General features: G+C 46.7%; 1 protein-coding gene across 1 annotated transcript; it reads right to left on the reverse strand.

Moving 5' to 3' along the window:
- Nucleotides 1-1021: 1021 nt before the first annotated feature.
- Nucleotides 1022-18972, reverse strand: EFHC1 (EF-hand domain containing 1). The gene is made up of 10 exons (XM_040427200.1): nucleotides 18856-18972; nucleotides 9404-9625; nucleotides 8963-9250; nucleotides 8656-8805; nucleotides 6130-6322; nucleotides 5820-6040; nucleotides 4536-4676; nucleotides 4213-4426; nucleotides 3392-3533; nucleotides 1022-1157 (listed from the first exon to the last, which is right to left on the reverse strand). The coding sequence occupies exons 1-10, from the start codon at nucleotides 18916-18918 to the stop codon at nucleotides 1097-1099; spliced, it is 1695 nt and encodes a 564-aa protein (XP_040283134.1). The 5' UTR covers nucleotides 18919-18972; the 3' UTR covers nucleotides 1022-1096.
- Nucleotides 18973-22901: the final 3929 nt, after the last annotated feature.

Below are 22901 nucleotides of genomic sequence, written 5' to 3' on the forward strand. Positions count from 1 at the left end.
TGCGGAATGGATGCAGACTCCTTCATACACCCGTCTGAATGAGCCCTAAGACCTGCATTTCCAGGACATACATTTATAGCTTTTCTAAGGACAAATTCATATATTTTGTACAATTATTAAGTGAAGAACCATGTTTTCCAGTTATTAAATGCATAGTGGATTGTGTTCCAATAAATATGGTATAAAGGGGCTCTCCCATGATTAATGTAAAAATCGAAATCCGACATCACATGACAATCTCTGTCTAACAAAGTTAGAACCAGCCCTGCACCTCACATGGATCCAGAGATCTCCACATTCACTGCTCCAATTGTTCTGCTACATTTATTTCAAGCTGGCAGCTCAGGGGGGTGTGTCCTTTCTCAGAGGGGGTGTGTCCTTTCTCAGGGGGTGTGTCCATTCTGCTGCAGCTAGTGGCGGTTGAAGGATGGAACTGAGCATGTGCGTCCATCTCAGTAAGCAGGACAGAGAAATTGGAAAAAAGAACGAACAGCAGGTGGCGCTATACAGATAGATTTCATTGAATAATTCCGTAGCTATAATACATTTTAATTATATGAAATAATAAAAGTATAGTAGAATGTGTAGAATATTAGATGTAAGACCACCGCTTTAAGTTCTGTCTTAGTTGCCACATGATAGTAAGAAAACGCCTGATGTTACTATTTTACTACATGTATTACAAAATTATTGGCCATTTATGAAGGAGTCGGAGTCAGAACTTTGGCTTACTGGCTCCACAGGATCGGACCTTAACATCTGATCGGTGGGGGTCCGACTCCTGCGCTTCCTGATCAGCTGTTTGAAGAGGACGTGGTAGGCGTCGCGGCCTCTTCCTGGGCCAGTGACGTCACATCCATCGGTAAGTGAGTGGGACTGGGCTGCAATACCAAGCACAGCCACTATACACTGTATGGCGCTGTGCTGGGTCAGCCGTGAAACGGCAGTACGCCTTTAATGGAGGAAAACAAGGATGAGGAAATTACACGAGAACCAATCATTGTGCGTATTTTATTTGCACCGTTTATAGCGAAAGAGTAAAATAAATAACCGCTGGTCCCTCCGCAGCCGGGGAGGTTTCTGGGGTCCTCCTGGGTTACATGACCGGGTCGTACCTTCCTGCTGATCCATTGGTCATCGCCTGAACATTAGTTTCCCTGTGAACACAAAAGGAAGTCAAGAAAACATCCAGTCAGAATATTCGATGGGTCTAATCCTCCTGCGAGATCTGCACCCTCCCCTCCTGAAATACTCTGTGCTGCTGGGCACTCCGCTCCTCACATAATGTCACTGAGAGGACAGGTCACTGCCTTCCCCCACAAGATCAGCACACCGTTCCTGAAATACTCTGTGCTGTTGTGACCCTGCTCTTTGCAATTATTATGCATCCTTACCTCAGACACTGCCCCATCTAACATCATCACATGAGAGCACAGGTCATTGCCTCCCTATAATGATCAGCACATTCTTCTCCTGAAATACTCTGTGCTGCTGTGGACTCTGTCCCTACCACTATCTGTCTTCATTCCCACCTCACATCATGTTACTGCCCCTGGCACATGCAGCCCCTAACATCAAATGAGAGGACAGGTCGCTGCCCCCCCACAAGATCAGCACACCCCTCTCCTGAAATACTCTGTGCTGCCTTGACCCCGCTCTTTCCAGTTATTGCTTGTCTCCATCTCTGTCCTCACCTCAGATGCTGCCCCTGTCACATCTAACATCATCACATGAGAGGACAGGTCATTGCCTCCCTATAATGATCAGCACACTCCGCTGCTGAAATACTCTGTGCTGCTGTGGGCTCTGTCCCTACCACTATCAGTCTGTGACCTCCAGCTTGTCTCCATTTCCACCTCACATCATGTCGCTGCCCCTGTCACATGTGGCCCCTAACATCACATGAGAGGACTCAGGTCACTGCCCCCCACAAGATCGGCACACCCCTCTCCTGAAATACTCTGTGCTGCTGTGACCCCGTTCTTTCCAGTTATTACTTGTCTGCGTGATCTCTGTCCTCACCTCAGACACTGCCCCTGTCACATCTAACATCATCACATGAGAGGACGGGTGATTGTCCCCTTATAATGATCAGCACACTCATCTCCTGAAATACTCTGTGCTGCCTTTGGACTAAATCTATTAGTTCTTTCTGAAATCCAGCAGTGAAGTTGCAGTGTGCAGCTGTTTTATAGGGAGAGCGCTCCCGGGGCGATGGTGGAGTCAGTCAGGGCCGAGGTTTGGATTCTGTGATTCAGGGTCCAGGAATGATTGCATTTCCAATCCACGTCTGCCAAATCCTCTGCGCTCACTGCTGGGAACGCAGCGGAATACTGGCGGGGGAGGGGGGAGGGCACCGACTCCTGGTAAATGCCACGACTAGATCCTTACCGCCTGCGTACAACACTTTATTACATAACCTTCTAATATTCATTTTCAATATCTCTGCTTGCTTTGCATGGGAACATTTTTGTTTGCATAAAATAAAAATCCATCCTGACCTAATGCTTCTCACAGCTGAGGGTTTGCTACAATTGCATCCAATCCAGACAATCTTCACCTGGACTGCAGACGTGACTCTACACTTTCCTGCACTGACACATTGTAACAAACGATCAGGACAGGAGAGAGATTTTCGCTGCCGATGTGTTTAGCTCACAGGCCATTGTAGCAATATTAGGTCTGTTCTCAGCCTCTGGATCCAAACCAAGACTTTTCCCATATACTGACAGCAAGCAGAGATACTGAAGCACACTTTGTTTTATTTCTTTTTCCGACTTGTCCCCATGTAATACTATGTCTGTGCTCACGAGCGCTAGCTTCTGTAGTTACACATACAACCACTAGGGGGAGCACCCCAAGCAATGAAAGGGGTTGTCCAGGAATTTGATATGGAAGGCCTGTCCTCAGGATAGGTAATCAATATCAGATCGATTGGGGAGGGGAGGGGGGGCATTCCAGGTAACCTCGCCGATCAGCTGTTTGAAGAGGCCGATGCATTCACTCCTTGCAGCTTACCAAGCACAGCGCCGTACATTGTATAGTGGTTGCGCTTGGTATTGCAGCTCATCCCCATGCACTTCAATGGGCCTGAGCTGCGTCTAGGTCACGTGACCGATGTACGGCGATATCTCAGGCTCAAGGAGAGCTGCAGCCTCTTTGAACAGCTGATCGGCGGGAGTCAAACCCCTGATGATCTGATATTGATGACCTATCCTGAGGATATAGGCCATCCGTATCAATTTCCCACATAACCCCTTTAAATACTGAACCCTGGGGTAGTCCAGTATTCAAAAAAACATGGCTGCTTTCCTCCACCTGCACATGGGTTGTGTCTGTCTGGTGAACGGCGCTGTTTTTGGAAGTTGCTGCCTTTAAGTGGTCCTCTTACCCCAGCTCTCTGTCTCCCTCTTGTGGCAGGAAGTGTTTCTCCAATGATTTCAGCACGTTGCAGGGAAACTGATGCTTGTGCGCCTTCATGTAGTTTAAAACATATTGGTCCGCATCCGTGATGATGAACCGGTGCCTGAAAACTAGAGAAATGGGGCTGTTAAACTTGTCGCTGCCACTAGGGGGGGAACTCCCATTGATGTCAATGTACATTAGCGATGAGCGAACTTTTTGTGAAATTTGATTCGGCTGCTTCGCTGAATTTTCTGAAAAAGATCCACTTCGAGACAAAGTGCATTTCTTTGTGGGTGCAATGACAGGGAGCGGCGATTGCGGCGCTTCCCGTTACTCTACCCCCTCAGATGCCGCGTTCATACATGATCGCGGAATCTGATCTAAATTACAAAGTGTAAAATAAAGCAAAAAAATTATAATAATACTTACCTGATCCGTTTGCTCACGGGATGCCTGGCGCAATTGAAGTTCTGGCTCGAAATCTTGCACGGCTCGAGATGATGTCATATGTCGCCGAGCGGGATTTTGGAGGAGTTCTTCAATCAAGATGGCAGCGGCCGGCCAGTCGCGAGCAAATGGATCAGGTAAGAATGACTTTTTTTTGTTTTTTACACTATTTCAAGTTAAGTCGATTAGCTTCCGCGAAGCACGAGGGTTCTCCGGGCTTTTTCATACTGATGGCCTTGTTAAAAAGTCGGATTTTGGCGCTAGCAAGATGGTTCTCTTTCCTTAGGAGACACCTCTTTGCCTAATGTACACCATAGAAAGATTGCCCCCTAGTGACGGCAACAGGTATGACCGTCTCACCTTCAACAACAGCGCCGACGGTGAAGTCCGCTGGGCCGTAGTAGACGGGACTGTCTATAGAGGAGCCCGGTTTGGAAACTCTGCTCTTCTCCAAGAATTTCCCTCCGATGATTCCCGAGTTACGGACTTGGGGCTCGAAAATGCTGACAGTGTCATCGGACAGGTAGTAAGACAGGATGAAACGTCGCCCCTTGTCTTCAGGGTTCACCGAGTCCTAGGGAGGAACAAACTGGGAACCATTAGATAGGTAGACTGGGTGACCCACCAGAGGGTCAACACATGGGACCCGAATGCCATAGAAAGTCTAGGGCGGAGGAGCTTACCAGGGCGGCTGCGTATCTCAGGACCATGTGGTCGTTCTCCAGCATCTTAATCACATCTTTCTTGGGCGGTTTGGGCACCAGGGTGAGACAGTTCTGAAGAGAGTCCTCCAGTAGACCGTAGCCATTGTATGGAGGGATCTCCTGGAGGAGAGAGACACAGGACGCCTCAGAGAGCCGCTCTAGTGTTGTGTCGTCCTATCCAAGTGTTAACCCTTTTGTTTGTTTTTGCCCCTCGGCTGATTTCTGCTGATCGGGGGTGCACCACCAATGAGGCGAGGTGAGGCACCAGGTAGGGGCAAGAGGGGGGCAGCGGAAGGGGGATCATCTGTTTCTGCAGTATAGTATTGGGAAGCACAGTGGGCACAGTATGTGGCGCTGTATTACCTGTATGTTGTGTAGCGCTGTATGTCATGTTTTCCAAGTATGTCTTTAACAATAGGGCTGGAGGGAAGGGGTTAGGAAAAGAAATTGGCATGGGGAGGGGGGGGGGGGGGGGGCGTCGTTTCAGTTTTCGCCTCAGGCAGCAGAAAGGCTAGGTGCACCCCTGCTGCTGGAGGGCTCTGGCCTCTGACGTCAGGTCTTTATTAAGGGGGTCTTCGTTTCTTTACGGGGTACTGTCTGGGGTCTGTACTTATTTTGGAGGTCTACTCCAACCTCTATATTTAGGGGTTTAATCTGGGGACTGTATTTATTTTGGGGTCTAATTTGGGAGTCTATATTTTGGGGTTTGATATGGGGTCTATATTTATTTTGCCAAGGGTATGTAGATACCGACGAGCCAAGGGAGCACCGACGAGCCAAGGGTATGTAGATACCGACGAGCCAAGGGGGCACCGATGATCCAAGGGTATGTAGATACCGACGAGCCAAGGGGGCACCGATGATCCAAGGGTATGTAGATACCGACGAGCCAAGGGTATGTAGATACCGACGAGCCAAGGGGAAACCAACGAGCCAAGGGTATGTAGATACCGACGAGCTAAGGGAGCACCGACGAGCCAAGGGTATGTAGATACCAACGAGCCAAGGGGGCACCAACGAGCCAAGGGTATGTAGATACCGACGAGCTAAGGGGGCACCAACGAGCCAAGGGTATGTAGATACCGACAAGCCAAGGGGGCACCAACGAGCCAAGGGTATGTAGATACCGACGAGCCAAGGGAGCACCGACGAGCCAAGGGTATGTAGATACCGACGAGCCAAGGGGGCACCGACGAGCCAAGGGTATGTAGATGCAGGGTCAGGCCAGCTACGTGGTGAAGGAAGGCCTCGCTCTACGTCTACCTGTTTCACTTCTTCCTCCTTCGGCTTCTTGACGTCTGCGGGGGTCATGTCTTGGATTCCCAGGTTCTCCTGATAGAAGTCCCGGGTGTAGGCGTCACAGTCGTACAGGAAGAACTTACGCCCCAGAATGGTGACATGATGGCCCACCATGAAGTCCTGCGGCGAATACCACTCCGTCACCTCCTGGTCCGAGATTTCCAGCACACATTTGGGAAAGGTGTCTGTGAGGAAAAGATGAAATGTGACGAGGGATCGCGATATGGAAGATTTTCGAGTAATTTTTTTTCCTGCGGTATTCAGTTCCTCTCACCTCTTAGATCCTTCACAGATTTCGGTAAACGCTGGCGTTTCATTAATACGGGGAAAGGATCCCTTCCGTCATTTCTCTCGTGGACCTCCCGGACCTCAACGGTGTCATCCACGAGGTAATAGTGTACAATGACCGGTCGTGTCTCTCCAAACATACTGCCCGAGTCATCCCAGAGCGAGAAAAACCGCAGGACCTGGGAAAGTAGAGCTTGAGGTGAATACATATTCTCACGGCTGAAGGTTTGTAACAATCGCATCCAGTCTAGACAACCCTTTGGCCCCTTTCACACGGGCGAGTATTCCGCGCGGATGCGATGCGCGAGGTGAACGCATTGCACCCGCACTGAATTCCGACCCATTCATTTCTATGGGGCTGTTCACATGAGCAGTGATTTTCACGCATCACTTGTGCGTTGCGTGAAAATCGCAGCATGCTCTATATTCTGCGTTTTTCACGTAACGCAGGCCCCATAGAAGTGAATGTGGCTGCGTGAAAATCGCAAGCATCCGCAAGCAAGTGCGGATGCGGTGCGATTTTCACGCACGGTTGCTAGGAGACGATCGGGATGGAGACCCGATCATTATTATTTTCCCTTATAACATGGTTATAAGGGAAAATAATAGCATTCTGAATACAGAATGCATAGTAAAACAGCGCTGGAGGGGTTAAAAAAAAATAAAATAAAATTTAACTCACCTTAGTCCACTTGTTCGCGCTGCCGGCATCTGCTTCTGTCTCCTTCTTTGCTGATTGCAGGAACAGGACCTGTGGTGACGTCACTCCGGTCATCACATGATCTTTTACCATGGTGATGGACCATGTGATGACCGGAGTGACGTCACCACAGGTCCTGTTCCTGCACACAGCAAAGAAAGAGACAGAAGAGATGCCGGCTGCACGAACAAGTGGACTAAGGTGAGTTAAATAAATATATATATATTTTTTTAACCCCTCCAGCCCTATTGTACTATGCATTCTGTATTCAGAATGCTATTATTTTCCCTTATAACCATGTTATAAGGGAAAATAATACAATCTACAGAACACCGATCCCAAGCCCGAACTTCTGTGAAGAAGTTCGGGTTTGGGTACCAAACATGCGCGATTTTTCTCACGCGAGTGCAAAACGCATTTCAATGTTTTGCACTCGCGCGGAAAAATCGTGTATGTTCCCGCAACGCACCCGCACCTTTTCCCGCAACGCCCGTCTGAAAGAGGCCTTTGTCAGCTACATCATTTCTATAGAGCTTGGAACGCCATTTTTCTGACACAAAGCTCCAACTTCCAGCAGCCACCACTAGGGGGAGCTCATGGAATATGTATTTAGTATTGTGCTCAGTGGACCTTCTTGAAGGACGCGCTATTTTTTTGTTTTTACACCAATGCTTTCCAAGAGCCATAAGTTTTTTCATGGATTTAGTCATATGAGGACTTATTTTTGGGGAAGTCGAGCTGTATTTTTTTTTTATGGCACCAGTTTGGGATACATATCATATACTGAAGGGGGGGGGGGGGGGGGTGAAAATTATTTAAAAGAAGGCAATTTCACCATTGCTTTTTTATTTAATTTTTTTTTGTTTTTCCCTTGTGCAGTTACCGGGTCAATATGATTACAGAGATACCAAATTTCTATGATTTATATATTTTTTACTACTAAATTAAAATGCTTTAATTTTATAGTTTGGGTCATGAAACTTGTGATATCAATTGTTTTGAAAGAGGGGAAAAGTTTTTTTACTTTGGATTTTTTTTGGGACTTGCGTCTTAGCTTTTATTACACTTCCATATTGAAGTGTATCAGTGTAAAACTCATGTACACGGCCGTTGCCCGCCCATGGCAATATTGCGGATCGCGGCCCATTCACTTGAACGGGTCCGCGATCCAGAAGGTGCAGAACGGAGTCACGGAACTCCACGGAAGCACTATGGAGTGCTTCCGTGGGGTTTCTCTCCGTGCCTCCGCACTGCCAAAAAAAATAGAACATGTTCTGTTTTTTTTTTTTTGCGGAGCAGATAGATCCGTCTGCGGAAGCTGCGCGGATGATGCCTGTGACTTTGCCTGCGATCGCGTTCAGTTGTTCAGTTATTATTGCGCGGGTGCAATGCGTTTTGATGCGTTATTAATTTGCATATTAAGAAAAAGTATCATAGTTTGGGAACAGAGTCTCGGACCAACAAAAACAAAAGAAAAACACAGTTTTAATCAGGGGAATCACAGCTTTGTGTCTGTGCAAACAGTGTGATCGGGCGGTCCCTGGTGACAGACTCCCTTTAAGGCCTCATGCACATGACCGTATGTATTTTACCATCCGCAAAACGAGGATCTGCAAAACATGGACGACGTCCACCTTTTACGGACCACAAAATGCATACGGTCATCTGCATAAAGCCTAAACCTGACTTCGTAAGCTCCTAAGCTCCCCCTAGTGGTGGCTTCAGGTAGGCAGAATGTTATGACGTGCAATTATATCAGGTGCCAATGATTCTGGGTTAAAGGAATTTTTCCGTATTTACAATGATTCTTACCTTGCGGTCCATGGTTAGGAATTGCTTGAGTTTATCGAAGTCGGGGGGTGTTTTGTAGGTGCGGTCCGGCTCTCTCCGGAACTCAGTGTAAGGATCAGAAGGGATCTCTTCTGGCAGGTCCAGTTCGATGCCCTCGCTTTCTAGGAAGTCCTATGTAAGATGATATCAAAGGAATGAAATGTGTGCGGCGTACATTACCGCGGAGCAACTTTTTTTTTTTTTTTGCGTCAAGTACGCATCAGTACTTGATGAAAAGTTGCAGGCTCCTCCCACTACTGCGACATTGTTACCATCAATCGCTCGTTACCTGTGTGAATTTGTCGCAGCTGACAATGCGGAACGTCCGGCCGTAGAGGGTGATGTTAACGCCCACGTTGAGATCCTTCCAGTGGTAATGATCCCCATTGTCGTTTTTAGGGTGTCTCTGTCGCTTTATAAATGTGCCTTGAGGTATTCCGGAGTTCTCCACCGGGGGCTCCACCACAGATATAGTGTCGTCCTCCAGGTAGTAATACACGCTCACTCTCCGTACCCTGTAGTGCTCGTCTTGGGAGATGGGAACAGCTTCTTTGAAGTAGGCTTCAAATCTTAACACCTAGAGATGGAGAAAGCAGCGGATTCTTATTATTCTGGAGGAGTTTTCCACTATAGAAACGACTACGGGACTCGTAGAGGAAGGAGCGCCCCCCGTTATCCGGTACTGACCCCCCCTGCCGCTCCTGGCACCATCTATTACATCTTGATTTACCTTTTTGTCAAAAGCCACGTACACCGGGATGAAGCTGGACGGCGGCGCCTGCTTCACTTGACCGTAGGTCAGAGTAGGTCTTTTGTTGGAGAGTTCATCGAGCTCGGCTTGTGACAGCTGGTTCACTGTAATGGGATCCCCACCGATCCCTACTGTGGGAAGCATCGGGCGGCTGTACCCATTACGATAGGTCAGGGTCTGGGAGCGATGGAAAACAGATTTCTGGAAAAGAAATGTAATATATGGTACACAGCGGGTATAGTATTATATATGGCACACCGGGTATAGTATTATATATGGTACACGCCGGGTATAGTATTATATATGGTACACAGCGGGTATAGTATTATATATGGTACACGCCGGGTATAGTATTATATATGGTACACAGCGGGTATAGTATTATATATAGCACACCGGGTATAGTATTATATATGGTACATGCCGGGTATAGTATTATATATGGTACACGCCGGGTATAGTATTATATATGGTACATGCCGGGTATAGTATTATATATGATACACGCAGGGTATAGTATTATATATGGTACACACCGGGTATAGTATTATATATGATACACACCGGGTATAGTATTATATATGGTACACACCGGGTATAGTATTATATATGATACACACCGGGTATAGTATTATATATGGTACACACAGGGTATAGTATTATATATGATACACACAGGGCATAGTATTATATATGGTACACACAGGGTATAGTATTATATATGATACACACAGGGTATAGTATTATATATGATACACACCGGGTATAGTATTATATATGGTACACATCGGGTATAGTATTATATATGGTACACACAGGGTATAGTATTATATATGATACACACCGGGTATAGTATTATATATGGTACACAGCGGGTATAGTATTATATATGATACACACCGGGTATAGTATTATATATGGTACACATCGGGTATAGTATTATATATGATACACACCGGGTATAGTATTATATATGGTACAAGCCAGGTATAGTATTATAAATGGTACACAGCGGGTATAGTCAGGCTCGGACTGGCTCACCGGGAAGCCGGTGAAATGCCCGGTGGGCCCCTTGCCTGTCTGCTTATACTGCAGCCAGAGCCACCAGCAGGGGCAGGGCAGTTGCTATACTTTCAGTTTCAGGCGCCTGGCTGTTATCAGGGGCTGGACTGCAGCACTGGCACACATATCATTTTACTTTGGTGAAAGCCAAGGGACAGCACAATACTTTGCAGCGCTTGTCCCTTTCTCCAAAGTAAACTTCACCGACCCGACATGAGCAGACAGCTCCCCCCCTCCTCTCTGCAGTGTGAGATTCCAGCATGTGTGAGGAGGGGGCGGAGCCAGAGGAGCCGAGGCAGCAGCAGGAGATAATGGAGACGCTGCTCTCTCTGAGTCACTGTGCCTCCAGTATAAAGTTCTGTCCTCTTCTCTGGTCCCACTACTCCACACAGCAGAACTGGGGTAAGTTACTGTGGGAGGGAACTGGGAAGTTAGGAGAGTCCTGAAGCTGCTGCCCCTGCACATCTTGTGTCCCCCTGTTCCAGCCCCTCACAGACCTTTCCCACCAACTATCTCACCTATACTTTATACAGGGCAAGAAGTTATGTCTCCCAGTGTCCCCCTCTTCCCTCTCATCAGTGGCATTTCACACTTTCCCAGCCCCTCACCCCCACATAATATGTAATGTCTCTGGAGCAGTGGCGTACACACAATCCATGGGGCCCCGGTGCAAAACTGAACCATGGGGCCCCCCTTCCCGTCGCCGCCCCCCCCCCCCCAACCTCCCTCCACCAGCAGCAGAGTTAGGCTCCATTCACACGTCCGCATCCTTTCCGCAATTTTGCGGAATGGGTGCGGACCCATTCATTCTCTAAGGGGACGGAATGGATGCGGACGGCACACAGTGTGCTGTCTGCAGCCGCAATTGCGGAGTGCGGCCCTGATTTTGGGTCCGCAGCTCCGCAAGAAGATAGAGCATGTCCTATTCTTGTCCGCAGCTTGCGGACAAGAATAGGCATTTCTATGGGGGCGCCGGGCTGGTGTGTTGCGGACCCGCAATTTGCGGGTCTGCAACACACCACAGACGTGTGAATGCAGCCTTAGGCTACTTTCACACCTGCGTTAGGTGCGGATCCGTCTGGTATCTGCACAGACGGATCCGCACCGATAATGCAAACGCTTGTATCCGTTCAGAACGGATCCGTTTGCATTACCACAAAAAAAAAAAAAAAGATAATGCAAACGGATCCATTTTGACTTACACTGAAAGTCAATGGGAGGCGGATCCGTTTTCAATTGCACCATATTGTGTCAGTGAAAACGGATCCGTCCTCATTGACTTACATTGTAAGTCAGGACGGATCCGTTTGGCTCTGCATTGTCAGGCGGACACCAAAACGAATCTGCACAGACGGATCCACACCTATAATGCAAATGCATGTATCCGTTCAGAACAGATCCATTTGGCTGCACGCAGCGTTTTGGTGTCGGCCTCCGGAGCGGAATGGAGGCTGAACGGAGGCAAACTGATGCATTCTGAGCGGATCCTTATTCATTCAGAATGCATTGGGGCTAAACTGATTCGTCTTGGACCGCTTGTGAGAGCCCTGAACGGATCTCACAAGTGGACCCAGAAACGCAGGTGTGAAAGTAGCCTAACTCTGCTATATTTCTGTAGCCTGCAACCTCTGACTGCCCAGTTGGGCTGAAACTACTACACCCAGCATGTTCTGGCAGGAATAGTAAATGGATATTGGTGCAATTCTGATCTACTAGTCTATATACTATTATATTGTATTATATAGACTAGTAGCTCAGAATTGCACCAATATCCATTTACTATTACTGCCAGAACATGCTGGGTGTAGTAGTTTCAGCCCAACTGGGCAGTCAGAGGCTACAGAAATATAGCAGAGCTAGTTATAAAGCCAGCCCCCATCAGACCCTACTCTGAGTCTAATCTGAACTCACTGACCATAAATGTGGTGAGCAATTATGAAGACCTTTTTTTTTTTTTTTTTTACAAATCTTATCTTCACTTCCGAACCTGCACCGGCTTCTTCACGCTCTCCGGTTCCTTCTTCCTGCTGCGTCTCGGCGTTGTTGTGCGCCTGCGCAGCCTAGGGAAACGTTGTGTCCGGTGCGGCCGCCCAACAGGAAATGACTAGGGGAGGAGAATCGGGGGGGGGGGGGGAGACTCTCACTCAAGGAGGGTAGGGCTGGCCTGGCCTGGCACTACAGCGCAGAAACGCAACACTGGGTGGCGGGCCCCGGGTCGGCCGCCCGGATTAAGGCTGTTTACACGAGCGAGTCCATTGCGGGAATCGCGCTCCGTGTGTGAGTGTGATCCTCCGCTCTGGACTTGCAGGAGCGCACGGCATTATCATGATTTATAATGCTATGTGTCTCTGCATGGCCTTTTTTCCACAGAATCATACTGACCGCTTTATGTCACTATGTCCAGAGCAGAGGTTCACACTCACACACGGAGCGTGATTCCCGCAATCGACTCGCTCGTGTGAAACAGCCCTTATACAGGCAGGCACAGCACTACTGCAGGGCGGGGCCAGGGGTCCACAGGCGGCCGGGCCCCCTGGAGTGCCGGGCCCAGCCGCGACCCCTGTATGTACGCCCCTGCTCTGGAGGTTATATCAGTACTGGAGCGATATAAGAGGAGCGGCTGATATCAGTCACATAGGATGTAATGTCTCTGGAGGTTATATCAGCGTTGGAGCGTTATAAGAGGAGCGGCTGATATCAGTCACATATGATGTAATGTCTCTGGAGGTTGCCGTATTTTTCGCCCTATAAAACACACTTTTTCCCCCCCCAAAAATGGGAAAATGACCCTGCGTCTTATGGGGTGAATGCTGACATTTTTACAGGCTGCGATGTATACGAGAGCGGGGAGGGACTGGGTGCGGTCACTGTACTCCGGCCCCGCCGCTCCGGTGCTGCAATATTCAAATATAAAATGTCTCATTCAATTAAAAGTGATTAAACATGCCCCTCCCCCCACACACTTTTAATATTACCATACACCCTAACAGCCGGGCGGGCGGCAGCATAACTCCCTGATGTCACGTGCCTGCGCCGCCTACTTTATGAATCAAGCAGGCGGCGCAGGCACGTGACGTCAGTGAGTGACGCGCTGGCCGCCCGGCCTGCCTGCGTTGTACAGAAGCTGTTAGGATGTACAGTAATATTAGGAGTGAGGTGGCATGTGTAATAACTTTTAATTCAATCAGACATTTTATATTTGTATACTGGAGCGGTGGGGGGGGGGATCTGTGGATGACAGTTTTATGGGGGACATCTGTGGATGGCACTGTTAAGGGGTGGGGGGGTCTGTGGATGGCACTGTTATGGGGTGGGGGGTCTGTGATGGCACATATATAACAGTGCCACCCACAGGTCCCCCTCCATAACAGTGCCACCTGCAGATCCCCCTCCATAACAGTGCCACCCACAGATCCCCCTCCATAACAGTGTCCGTCATAGATAACCCCTCCATAACAGTGCCACCCACAGATCCCCCTCCATAACAGTGCCACCCGCAGATCCCCCTCCATAACAGTGCCACCCGCAGATCCCCCTCCATAACTGCCACCCGCAGATCCCCCTCCATAACAGTGCCACCCGCAGATCCCCCTCCATAACAGTGCCACCCGCAGATCCCCCTCCATAACAGTGCCACCCGCAGATCCCCCTCCATAACAGTGCCATCCACAGATCCCTCTCCATAACAGTGCCATCCACAGATCCCCTCCATAACAGTGCCATCCACAGATCCCCCTCCACAACAGTGCCATCCCACAGATCCCCCTCCATAACAGTGCCATCCACAGATCCCCCTCCATAACAGTGCCATCCCACAGATCCCCCTCCATAACAGTGCCATCCACAGATCCCCCTCCATAACAGTGCCATCCACAGATCCCCCTCCATAACAGTGCCATCCACAGATACCCCCCAATAACAGTGTCCGTCACAGATACCCCCATAACAGTGCGTCATCCACAGATCCCCCCCCATAACAGTGCGTCATCCACAGATCCCCCCCATAACAGTGCGTCATCCACAGATCCCCCCATAACAGTGCGTCATCCACAGATCCCCCATAAGGCCTCATGCACACGACCGTTGTTGTGTTCCGTTCCGCAAAATGGGGTTCCATTGTTCCGTGATCCGTTTCCATTTTTGTTTCCGTGTGTCTTCATTTATTTTTGGAGGATCACCAGACATGAAGGAAAGTAAAAAAAATCTAAGTCAAGTTTGCCAAGCAAATGATAGGGAAAAAACAGACGCGGACGCGGATGACAATCTTGTGTGCCTCCGCGTTTTTTCACGGTCCCATTGACTTGAATGGATCCGCAAACCGTTTTCCGTGGAAAAAATAGGACAGGTTATATTTTTTTGACGGACTGGAACCAGGGATCACGGACGCGGATGACAAACGGTGCATTAGCCGAGTTTTCAACAAACCCATTGAAGTCAATGGGTCCGCAGAAAATCACGAAAACGGAACAACGGACACAGAATAAAACAACGGTCGTGTGCATGAGGCCTAACAGTGCGTCATCCACAGATCCCCCATAACAGTGCGCCATCCCCAGATCCCCCCCCATAACAGTGCCATCCCCAGATCCCCCCCCATAACAGTGTCCTTCACAGATCCCCCCCCATAACAGTGTCCTTCACAGATCCCCAGTAATAGTGCCATCCACAGACCACCATTAGTTCCAAACCCACCAAAAGCACACCTTTTGGTTAAAAATATTTTTTTTCTTATTTTCCTCCCCAAAAACCTAGGTGCGTCTTATGGGCCGGTGCATCTTATAGGGCGAAAAATACGGTATATCAGTACTAGAGTGTTATAAGAGGAGCGGCTGATATCAGTCACATGTGATGTAATGTCTCTGGAGGTTATATCAGTGCTGGAGCGTTATAAGAGGAGCGGCTGATATCAGTCACATGTGATGTAATGTCTCTGGAGGTTATATCAGTGCTGGAGCGTTATAAGAGGAGCGGCTGATATCAGTCACATATGACTGTGGATAGGTCATCAGTATCTGATTGGTGAGGGTCTGATACCCGGGACTAGGGATCGACCGATATTGATTTTTTTAGAGCTGATAACCTGTGAACTTTCAGGCCGATAGCCGATAATTTATACCAATATTTTGTGCATTTTCATTTTTGAATTTTCTTTTAAAAATTCCTACACAAATCTGTTGTTAAACGAAGAGATGCCATTATATATCTAAGATTAAATATTTATACTTAATATTTTTTTTTTTTTTTTTATTTAATAACTATTTCCCCCTTAGGGGCTAGAACCTGGATCCCTTGTCCTATTCACCCTAATAGAGCTCTATCAGGGTGAATAGGACGTCACACTCTCCCTGCTGCCCTGTGCATAGTACACATGGCAGCAGGGAGCTGACTATGGCAGCCAGGGCGTCAGTAGCGTCCTGGCTGCCATGGTAACCGATCAGAGCCCCGCAATTACACTGCTTGGGCTCTGATCAGAAGCTGCCACTGCCACCAATGAAGATAACTTGCCCATTAATTCAAATATAGCGACACCTGACCTCTATGAGGGGTAGCTGCGATCCACAACAGTTAACCCCTCAGGTGCAGCTATATGATTCACCCGCCTCCTATATTTGAATTAATAACTGAGTTAACATCATTGGTGGAGCAATGGCCACAGCCCCTCCCCTCCTCCTCCCCTCTTGCCTCTCACTGGTGTGCTGCTGAGGGAACATTGAACGTTGATAGCAGTGCGATCCATGTTCGCGATTCGTTATCGGCATATCAGCAAGGTTAGATGCTGATACCGATAACTTTGAAAATCCTGAATATCGGCCGATAATATCGGTAAATCCGATAATCGGTCGATCCCTACCTGGGACCACTGCCGATCAGCTGTTTGAGAAGGCACCGGGGCTCCTGTGAGCGCTGTGCCCTTCTCTGTGATTTTTGTGGGCCGGGTTCATTGTGACGTCGGGTTCATTGATCAAGTGGCCTAGGAGCAGCTCAGCCCCATAGAGGTGAAAGGGGCTGAACATAATACCAAGCACAGCCGCTATACAATGTACGGCGCTGAGCTTGGTGAGCTGTGAGGAGGCCGGGGCACTACTGCGATCACTTCAATAAACTTATCCTTTTGAATATGCAGGAAACATTTCCTTCACTTTGGATATTGTTTAGGCTGGGGGACTGGGTGGTTCATCTAGGACATGGAATGTCCATGTGTGACTGCTGTCCAAACTACTGTAAATAACAGATACAGTTATCAACTAAATGAGTTGCTTAAAGGGAGTCTGTCCTCACAGTTTCACCTTTTTAACCCTTCCCATAGCTTTTGAGCAGCATTACAGTTGATAAAAACGTTACCTTTATAAGCAATCGTGGACTTATAAAACTGGCAAAAATCATCTTAGTAGGATGTGCAAATGAGGGCTCGCAAGTGCAAAGGGGCGGCGTCAACCTCGTAGGTGCCCAGGCAGCTCTGCCTTATCGTCGCTTCCCCCCGCCCATCCTTTCCCTCTGCCCGCCCATCTTCTTACTTCTTCTTTCGCCGAGATCCCGCGCCTGCGCACTGAGTCCATCGGCCGGCGCATTCCATTCCTGGTATGGCATCACAGTAATTAATGCACATGCGCCGGCTAACGGACTCAGTGCGCAGGATCTCGGCGAAAGAAGAAGTAAGAAGATGGGCGGGCAGAGGGAAAGACTGGGCGGGGGAAGCGACGATAAGGCAGAGCTGCCTGGGCAACTACGAGGTTGACGCGGCCCCTGGGCACTTGCGAGCCCTCATTTGCACATCCTACTAAGATGATTTTTGCCAGTTTTATAAGTCCACGATTGCTTATAAAGGTAACGTTTTTATCAACTGTAATGCTGCTCAAAAGCTATGGGAAGGGTTAAAAAGGTGAAACTGATGACAGACTCCCTTTAAAGAGAAACTATTTGATATAGTGCAGTGCACAATACTGTTCTGTTTAGCATACTGTTACTGTATTGTGTGCTAAAATGCATACATTCATGTGTGCGAGACTGAAAAATTAACAAGTTATATCTCCAGCTCTAGGGTGGGCCCCCAAAATCAATTCCACTGGTGGGCCCTAGGCACCCCAGTCCGACACTGGGTATAGTATTATATATGGTACACACCGGGTATAGTATTATATATGGTACATGCCGGGTATAGTATTATATATGATACACGCAGGGTATAGTATTATATATGGTACACACCGGGTATAGTATTATATATGATACACACAGGGTATAGTATTATATATGATACACACAGGGTATAGTATTATATATGATACACACAGGGTATAGGGTGTGTATAGTATTATATATGATACACACAGGGTATAGTATTATATATGATACACACCGGGTATAGTATTATATATGGTACACACAGGGTATAGTATTATATATGGTACACATCGGGTATAGTATTATATATGATACACACAGGGTATAGTATTATATATGATATACACAGGGTATAGTATTATATATGATACACACAGGGTATAGTATTATATATGATACACACAGGGTATAGGGTGTGTATAGTATTATATATGATACACACAGGGTATAGTATTATATATGATACACACCGGGTATAGTATTATATATGGTACACACAGGGTATAGTATTATATATGGTACACATCGGGTATAGTATTATATATGATACACACAGGGTATAGTATTATATATGATACACACAGGGTATAGTATTATATATGATACACACAGGGTATAGGGTGTGTATAGTATTATATATGATACACACAGGGTATAGTATTATATATGATACACACCGGGTATAGTATTATATATGGTACACACAGGGTATAGTATTATATATGGTACACAGGGTATAGTATTATATATGGTACACAGGGTATAGTATTATATATGGTACACAGCGGGTATAGTATTATATATGATACACACAGGGTATAGTATTATATATGATACACGCCGGGTATAGTATTATATATGGTACACGCCGGGTATAGTATTATATATGGTACACGACGGGTATAGTATTATATATGGTACACGACGGGTATAGTATTTTCGGTCCTCATCCGAGTCACATTTTTTGCGGATCGGATACGGACCTATTCATCTCTATGGGCACGCAAAAGGTGCGTATAGCACACCGTGTACTGTTCGCATCTGTAAAGATAGGAGTCTCACTCTTGTCCGTTTTTCAGACTAGGACAGGACATTTCTGCAGGAGTAAAAAAAAAATGGCGGCAGGCTCTTGGTCATTATCTATGTTTTGCGGATCCGCCATTTGTGGCCTGCAAAAACGGATATGGTCATAAGGGATAGTAGATTATATAATGCCCCGTCGTCATCACATCTCAGCGTCCACTTACGGTCGGATCCCGGTAGGTGTTCCCGGGCAGGAATGGCAGCCCGTGCACAGGATGAGAGGACATGATGTCTCCCTGGATGTCTCCTCTCTCGGTCTGTGGGCCCGGCCGTCTCCCTGCAGCTTGTTCTGTCTCCAGGCAACGGTCAGGCCTGACTCTGGTCTCCATAGTAATGGTAAACACTGTGTGGCCACACCCCCTGCTGCTGGTCACCTGACTCTGTCAGCTTCCTGGTCTCCTGTACACGCAGCATGATTACGTGGGGACACTTAGTGGTCACCCAGCTTTCCCAGAGTCCTGAATGACAAAACAATCGGCCTCCTGTTCAGGAGACCCAGCTTTCCCAGGGACCTGAGCGGCTGAATGTCTACTAAGGGCTCGTTCACACGACCGTTGGTGTCCCGTTCCTGTATGGCTTCCATAGCGTTCCGTTCCGTGCTTCCGTTCCGCATCTCTGGATTTGCGGACCCATTGAAGTGAATGGGTCCGCATCTTGCGTGAAGGAACCCTCACGCTGTATAAGTAGGAAGAATTGCCATTCAGGACACCCAGCTTTCCTAGAGTTCTGAATGGCAAAGCTTTCTAATTAGGTGATCATGCCCACCCTGCTGTAGAACCTGGTAGAAATGTCCTTCAGGACACCCAGCTTTCCTAGAGTTCTGAATGGCAAAGCTTTCTAATTAGAAATGTCCTTCAGGACACCCAGCTTTCCTCCAGGCCTGACTGGCTAAATATCTAGTTCTACAGAGATGCATCTCGGGCTCTATTAGTATTAGCATTCAGGACACCCAGCTTTCCCAGAGTCCTGAATGGCAAATCTGTCTAATTAGAAATGTCCTTCAGGATACCCAGCTTTCCTAGAGACCTGAAGGGCACCCTGTATAACAGGGCAGGTACTATTCTAAACACACAGCTTTCCCAGAGTCCTGAAAGGCAAAATGTCTAGTTATGCAGAGACACATCTCAGGCAGTTAGTACTAGCATTCAGGAGACCCAGCTTTCCCAGAGCCCTGAAGGGCAGATGTACGCTGTATACTTGAATACCCAGCTTTCCTAGAGACCTGAACGGCCTTATGTCTATTTGGGCTTTTTTACATCTCCCACTGCATAACTAGACAGACTCATCATTCCAGACACCCAGCTTTTCCAGAGTCCTAAAAGGCAACCTATGCAGTCATGCAGGACTACTCTTTAACTGGGCAGAAAAAAAAATATTCAGGAGACCCAGCTTTCCCAGAGTCCTGAATGACAAATCCGTCTAGTAAGGCAGTGATACATCACTCGGGACGGCAAATCCGTCCGCTATACAGTGATATTTCCCCTGCAGTATACCTAGGCCATTAGACTGTAGGACACCCAGCTTTCCCAGAGGCCGGAAAATCAGCTTAACTATTCAGGAGAACTGCTATTAGAGTGACAACCGCTGGGAGGTGAGGACCACACTGGTAACTGCCACTAGGGGGAGCTCCCTGCATGCAGATTTATCCAGTACCTATGGAGCTCAGCACTAGCTCCCTCTAGTGGTGGTCACATGCAGTCAGAAGAATTATAGGTCTAACCTTGCATTGTAATATGCAGATAATTATAGAGGGGGTGAGAATCAGTTTTGAGAGATGTAATAAAATTTTCTTATCACAGTTATTACAAAAAAAATCTCATCTAAAAATAAGATAATAACACTTTTATTAGTATTAACCCCTTTAGGACACAGCCTTATTTCACCTTCAGGACCAGGCCATTTTTTGCAAATCTGACCAGTGTGACTTTAAGTGCTGATAACTTTAAAACGCTTTGACTTATCCAGGCCGTTCTGAGATTGTTTTTTCGTCACATATTGTACTTCATGACACTGCTAAAATTAAGTTTAAAAAAAAATCATTTTTATTTAAATACAAAATTTGTCAAAAATTGCAAATTTCCAAGTTTCAATTTCTCTACTTCTATAATACATAGTAATACCTCAAAAATAGTTATTACTTTACATTCCCCATATGTCTACTTCATGTTTGGATCATTTTGGGAATGATATTTTATTTTTTGGGGACGTTACAAGGCTTAGAAATTTAGAAGCAAATCTTGAAATTTTTCAGAAATGTTTAAAAACCCAATTTTTAGGGACCAGTTCAGGTCTGAAGTCACTTTGCGAGGCTTACATAATAGAAACCACCCAAAAATGACCCCATTCTAGAAACTACACCCCTCAAGCTATTCAAAACTGATTTTACAAACTTTGTTAACCCTTTAGGTGTTCCACAAGAATTAATGGAATTTTGGCAGATTTTCCATTTTAATAATTTTTTTCCAGTTACAAAGCAAGGGTTAACAGCCAAACCAAACTCCATATTTATGGCCCTGATTCTGTAGTTTACAGAAACACCCCATATGTGGTCGTAAACCGCTGTACGGGCACACGGCAGGGCGCAGAAGGAAAGGAATGCCATATTCCGTTTTTGGAAGGCAGGTTTTGCTGGACTGTTTTTATTGACACCATGTCCCATTTGAAGCCCCCCTGATGCACCCCTAGAGTAGAAACCCATAAAAGTGACCCCATCTAAGAAACTACACCCCTCAAGGTATTCAAAACTAATTTTGCAAACTTTGTTAACCCTTTAGGTGTTCCACAAGAATGAATGGAAAATAGAGATAAAATTTAGAAATTTCACTTTTTTGGCAGATTTTCCATTTTAAGATTTTTTTTACTTTTACAAAGCAAGGGTTAACAGCCAAACAAAACTCAATATTTATGGCACTAATTCTGTAGTTTACAGAAACACCCCATATGTGGTCGTAAACCGCTGTACAGGCACACGGCAGGGCGCAGAAGGAAAGGAATGCCGTACGGTTTTTGGAAGGCAGGTTTTGCTGGACTGGTTTTTTTGACACCATGTCCCATTTGAAGCCCCCCTGATGCACCCTTAGAGTAGAAACTCCAAAAAAGTGACCCCATCTAAGAAACTACACCCCTCAAGGTATTCAAAACTGATTTTACAAACGTCGTTAACCCCTTAGGTGTTCCACAAGAGTTATTGGCAAATGGAGATGAAATTTCAGAATTTAAAATTTTTGGCAAATTTTCCATTTTAATAAATTTTTCCAGTAACAAAGCAAGGGTTAACAGCCAAACAAAACTCAATATTTATTGCCCGGATTCGGTGATACCTAATACTTTTTTATTTATTTATGTAAGTTTTACACAATGATTTCATTTTTGAAGCCCAAAAAATCATGTTTTAGTGTTTCCATAGTCTGAGAGCCATAATTTTTTCAGTTTTTGGGCAATTACCTTGGGTAGGGTAAGATTTTTGCGGGATGAGATGACGGTTTTATTGGCACTATTTTGGGGTGCGTGTGACTTTTTGATTGCTTGCTATTACACTTTTTGTGATGTAAGGTGACAAAAAATGGTTTATTTAGCACAGTTTTTATTTTTTATTTTTTACGGTGTTCATCTGAGGGGTTAGGTCATGTGATATTTTTATAGAGCCGGTCGATACCTAATATGTATACTTTTTTTCCCCCCCCTATTTTTTACAATTTTTTTTTAACTTTATTTGGGGAAAATGACGTTTTTGTTTATTTTTACTTGAAACGTAAAATTTTTTGGGGGGAAAACTTAATTTTTTCAACTTAATTTTTTTACTTTATTTTTTGTCCCACTTTGGGACTTGAACTTTTGGGGGTCTATTCCTTTTACAATGCATTCCAATACTTGGCTGTATGAGTAATACAGTGAGTATTACTCATACAGCTTCCGGCCTGTGAGATCCAGGGGGCTGGACCTCACAGGCTCGTCACCGGAAGGCATCACGCTGCCTTCCATGACATCGGGTCCCCCCTACAGCCCCATGGGGACCCGATGGCACCGCCGCCAGCCGCCGCAACCGCAGGTAAAATCGCAAACCGCAGGTCTGAATCGCCGACACGGGGGGGTCACGGGTCACGGGCCAAGGTGCCTGCTCAATGATTTGAGTAGGCACCGGGTTCCGATCACCGCCTGCCGGGCGGCGGTGATCGGAAATACACATGACGTACCAGTACGTCATGGGTCC

Source organism: Bufo bufo, chromosome 4 (assembly GCF_905171765.1).
Source record: "Bufo bufo chromosome 4, aBufBuf1.1, whole genome shotgun sequence".
In the NCBI taxonomy this organism is placed as follows: domain Eukaryota; kingdom Metazoa; phylum Chordata; class Amphibia; order Anura; family Bufonidae; genus Bufo; species Bufo bufo.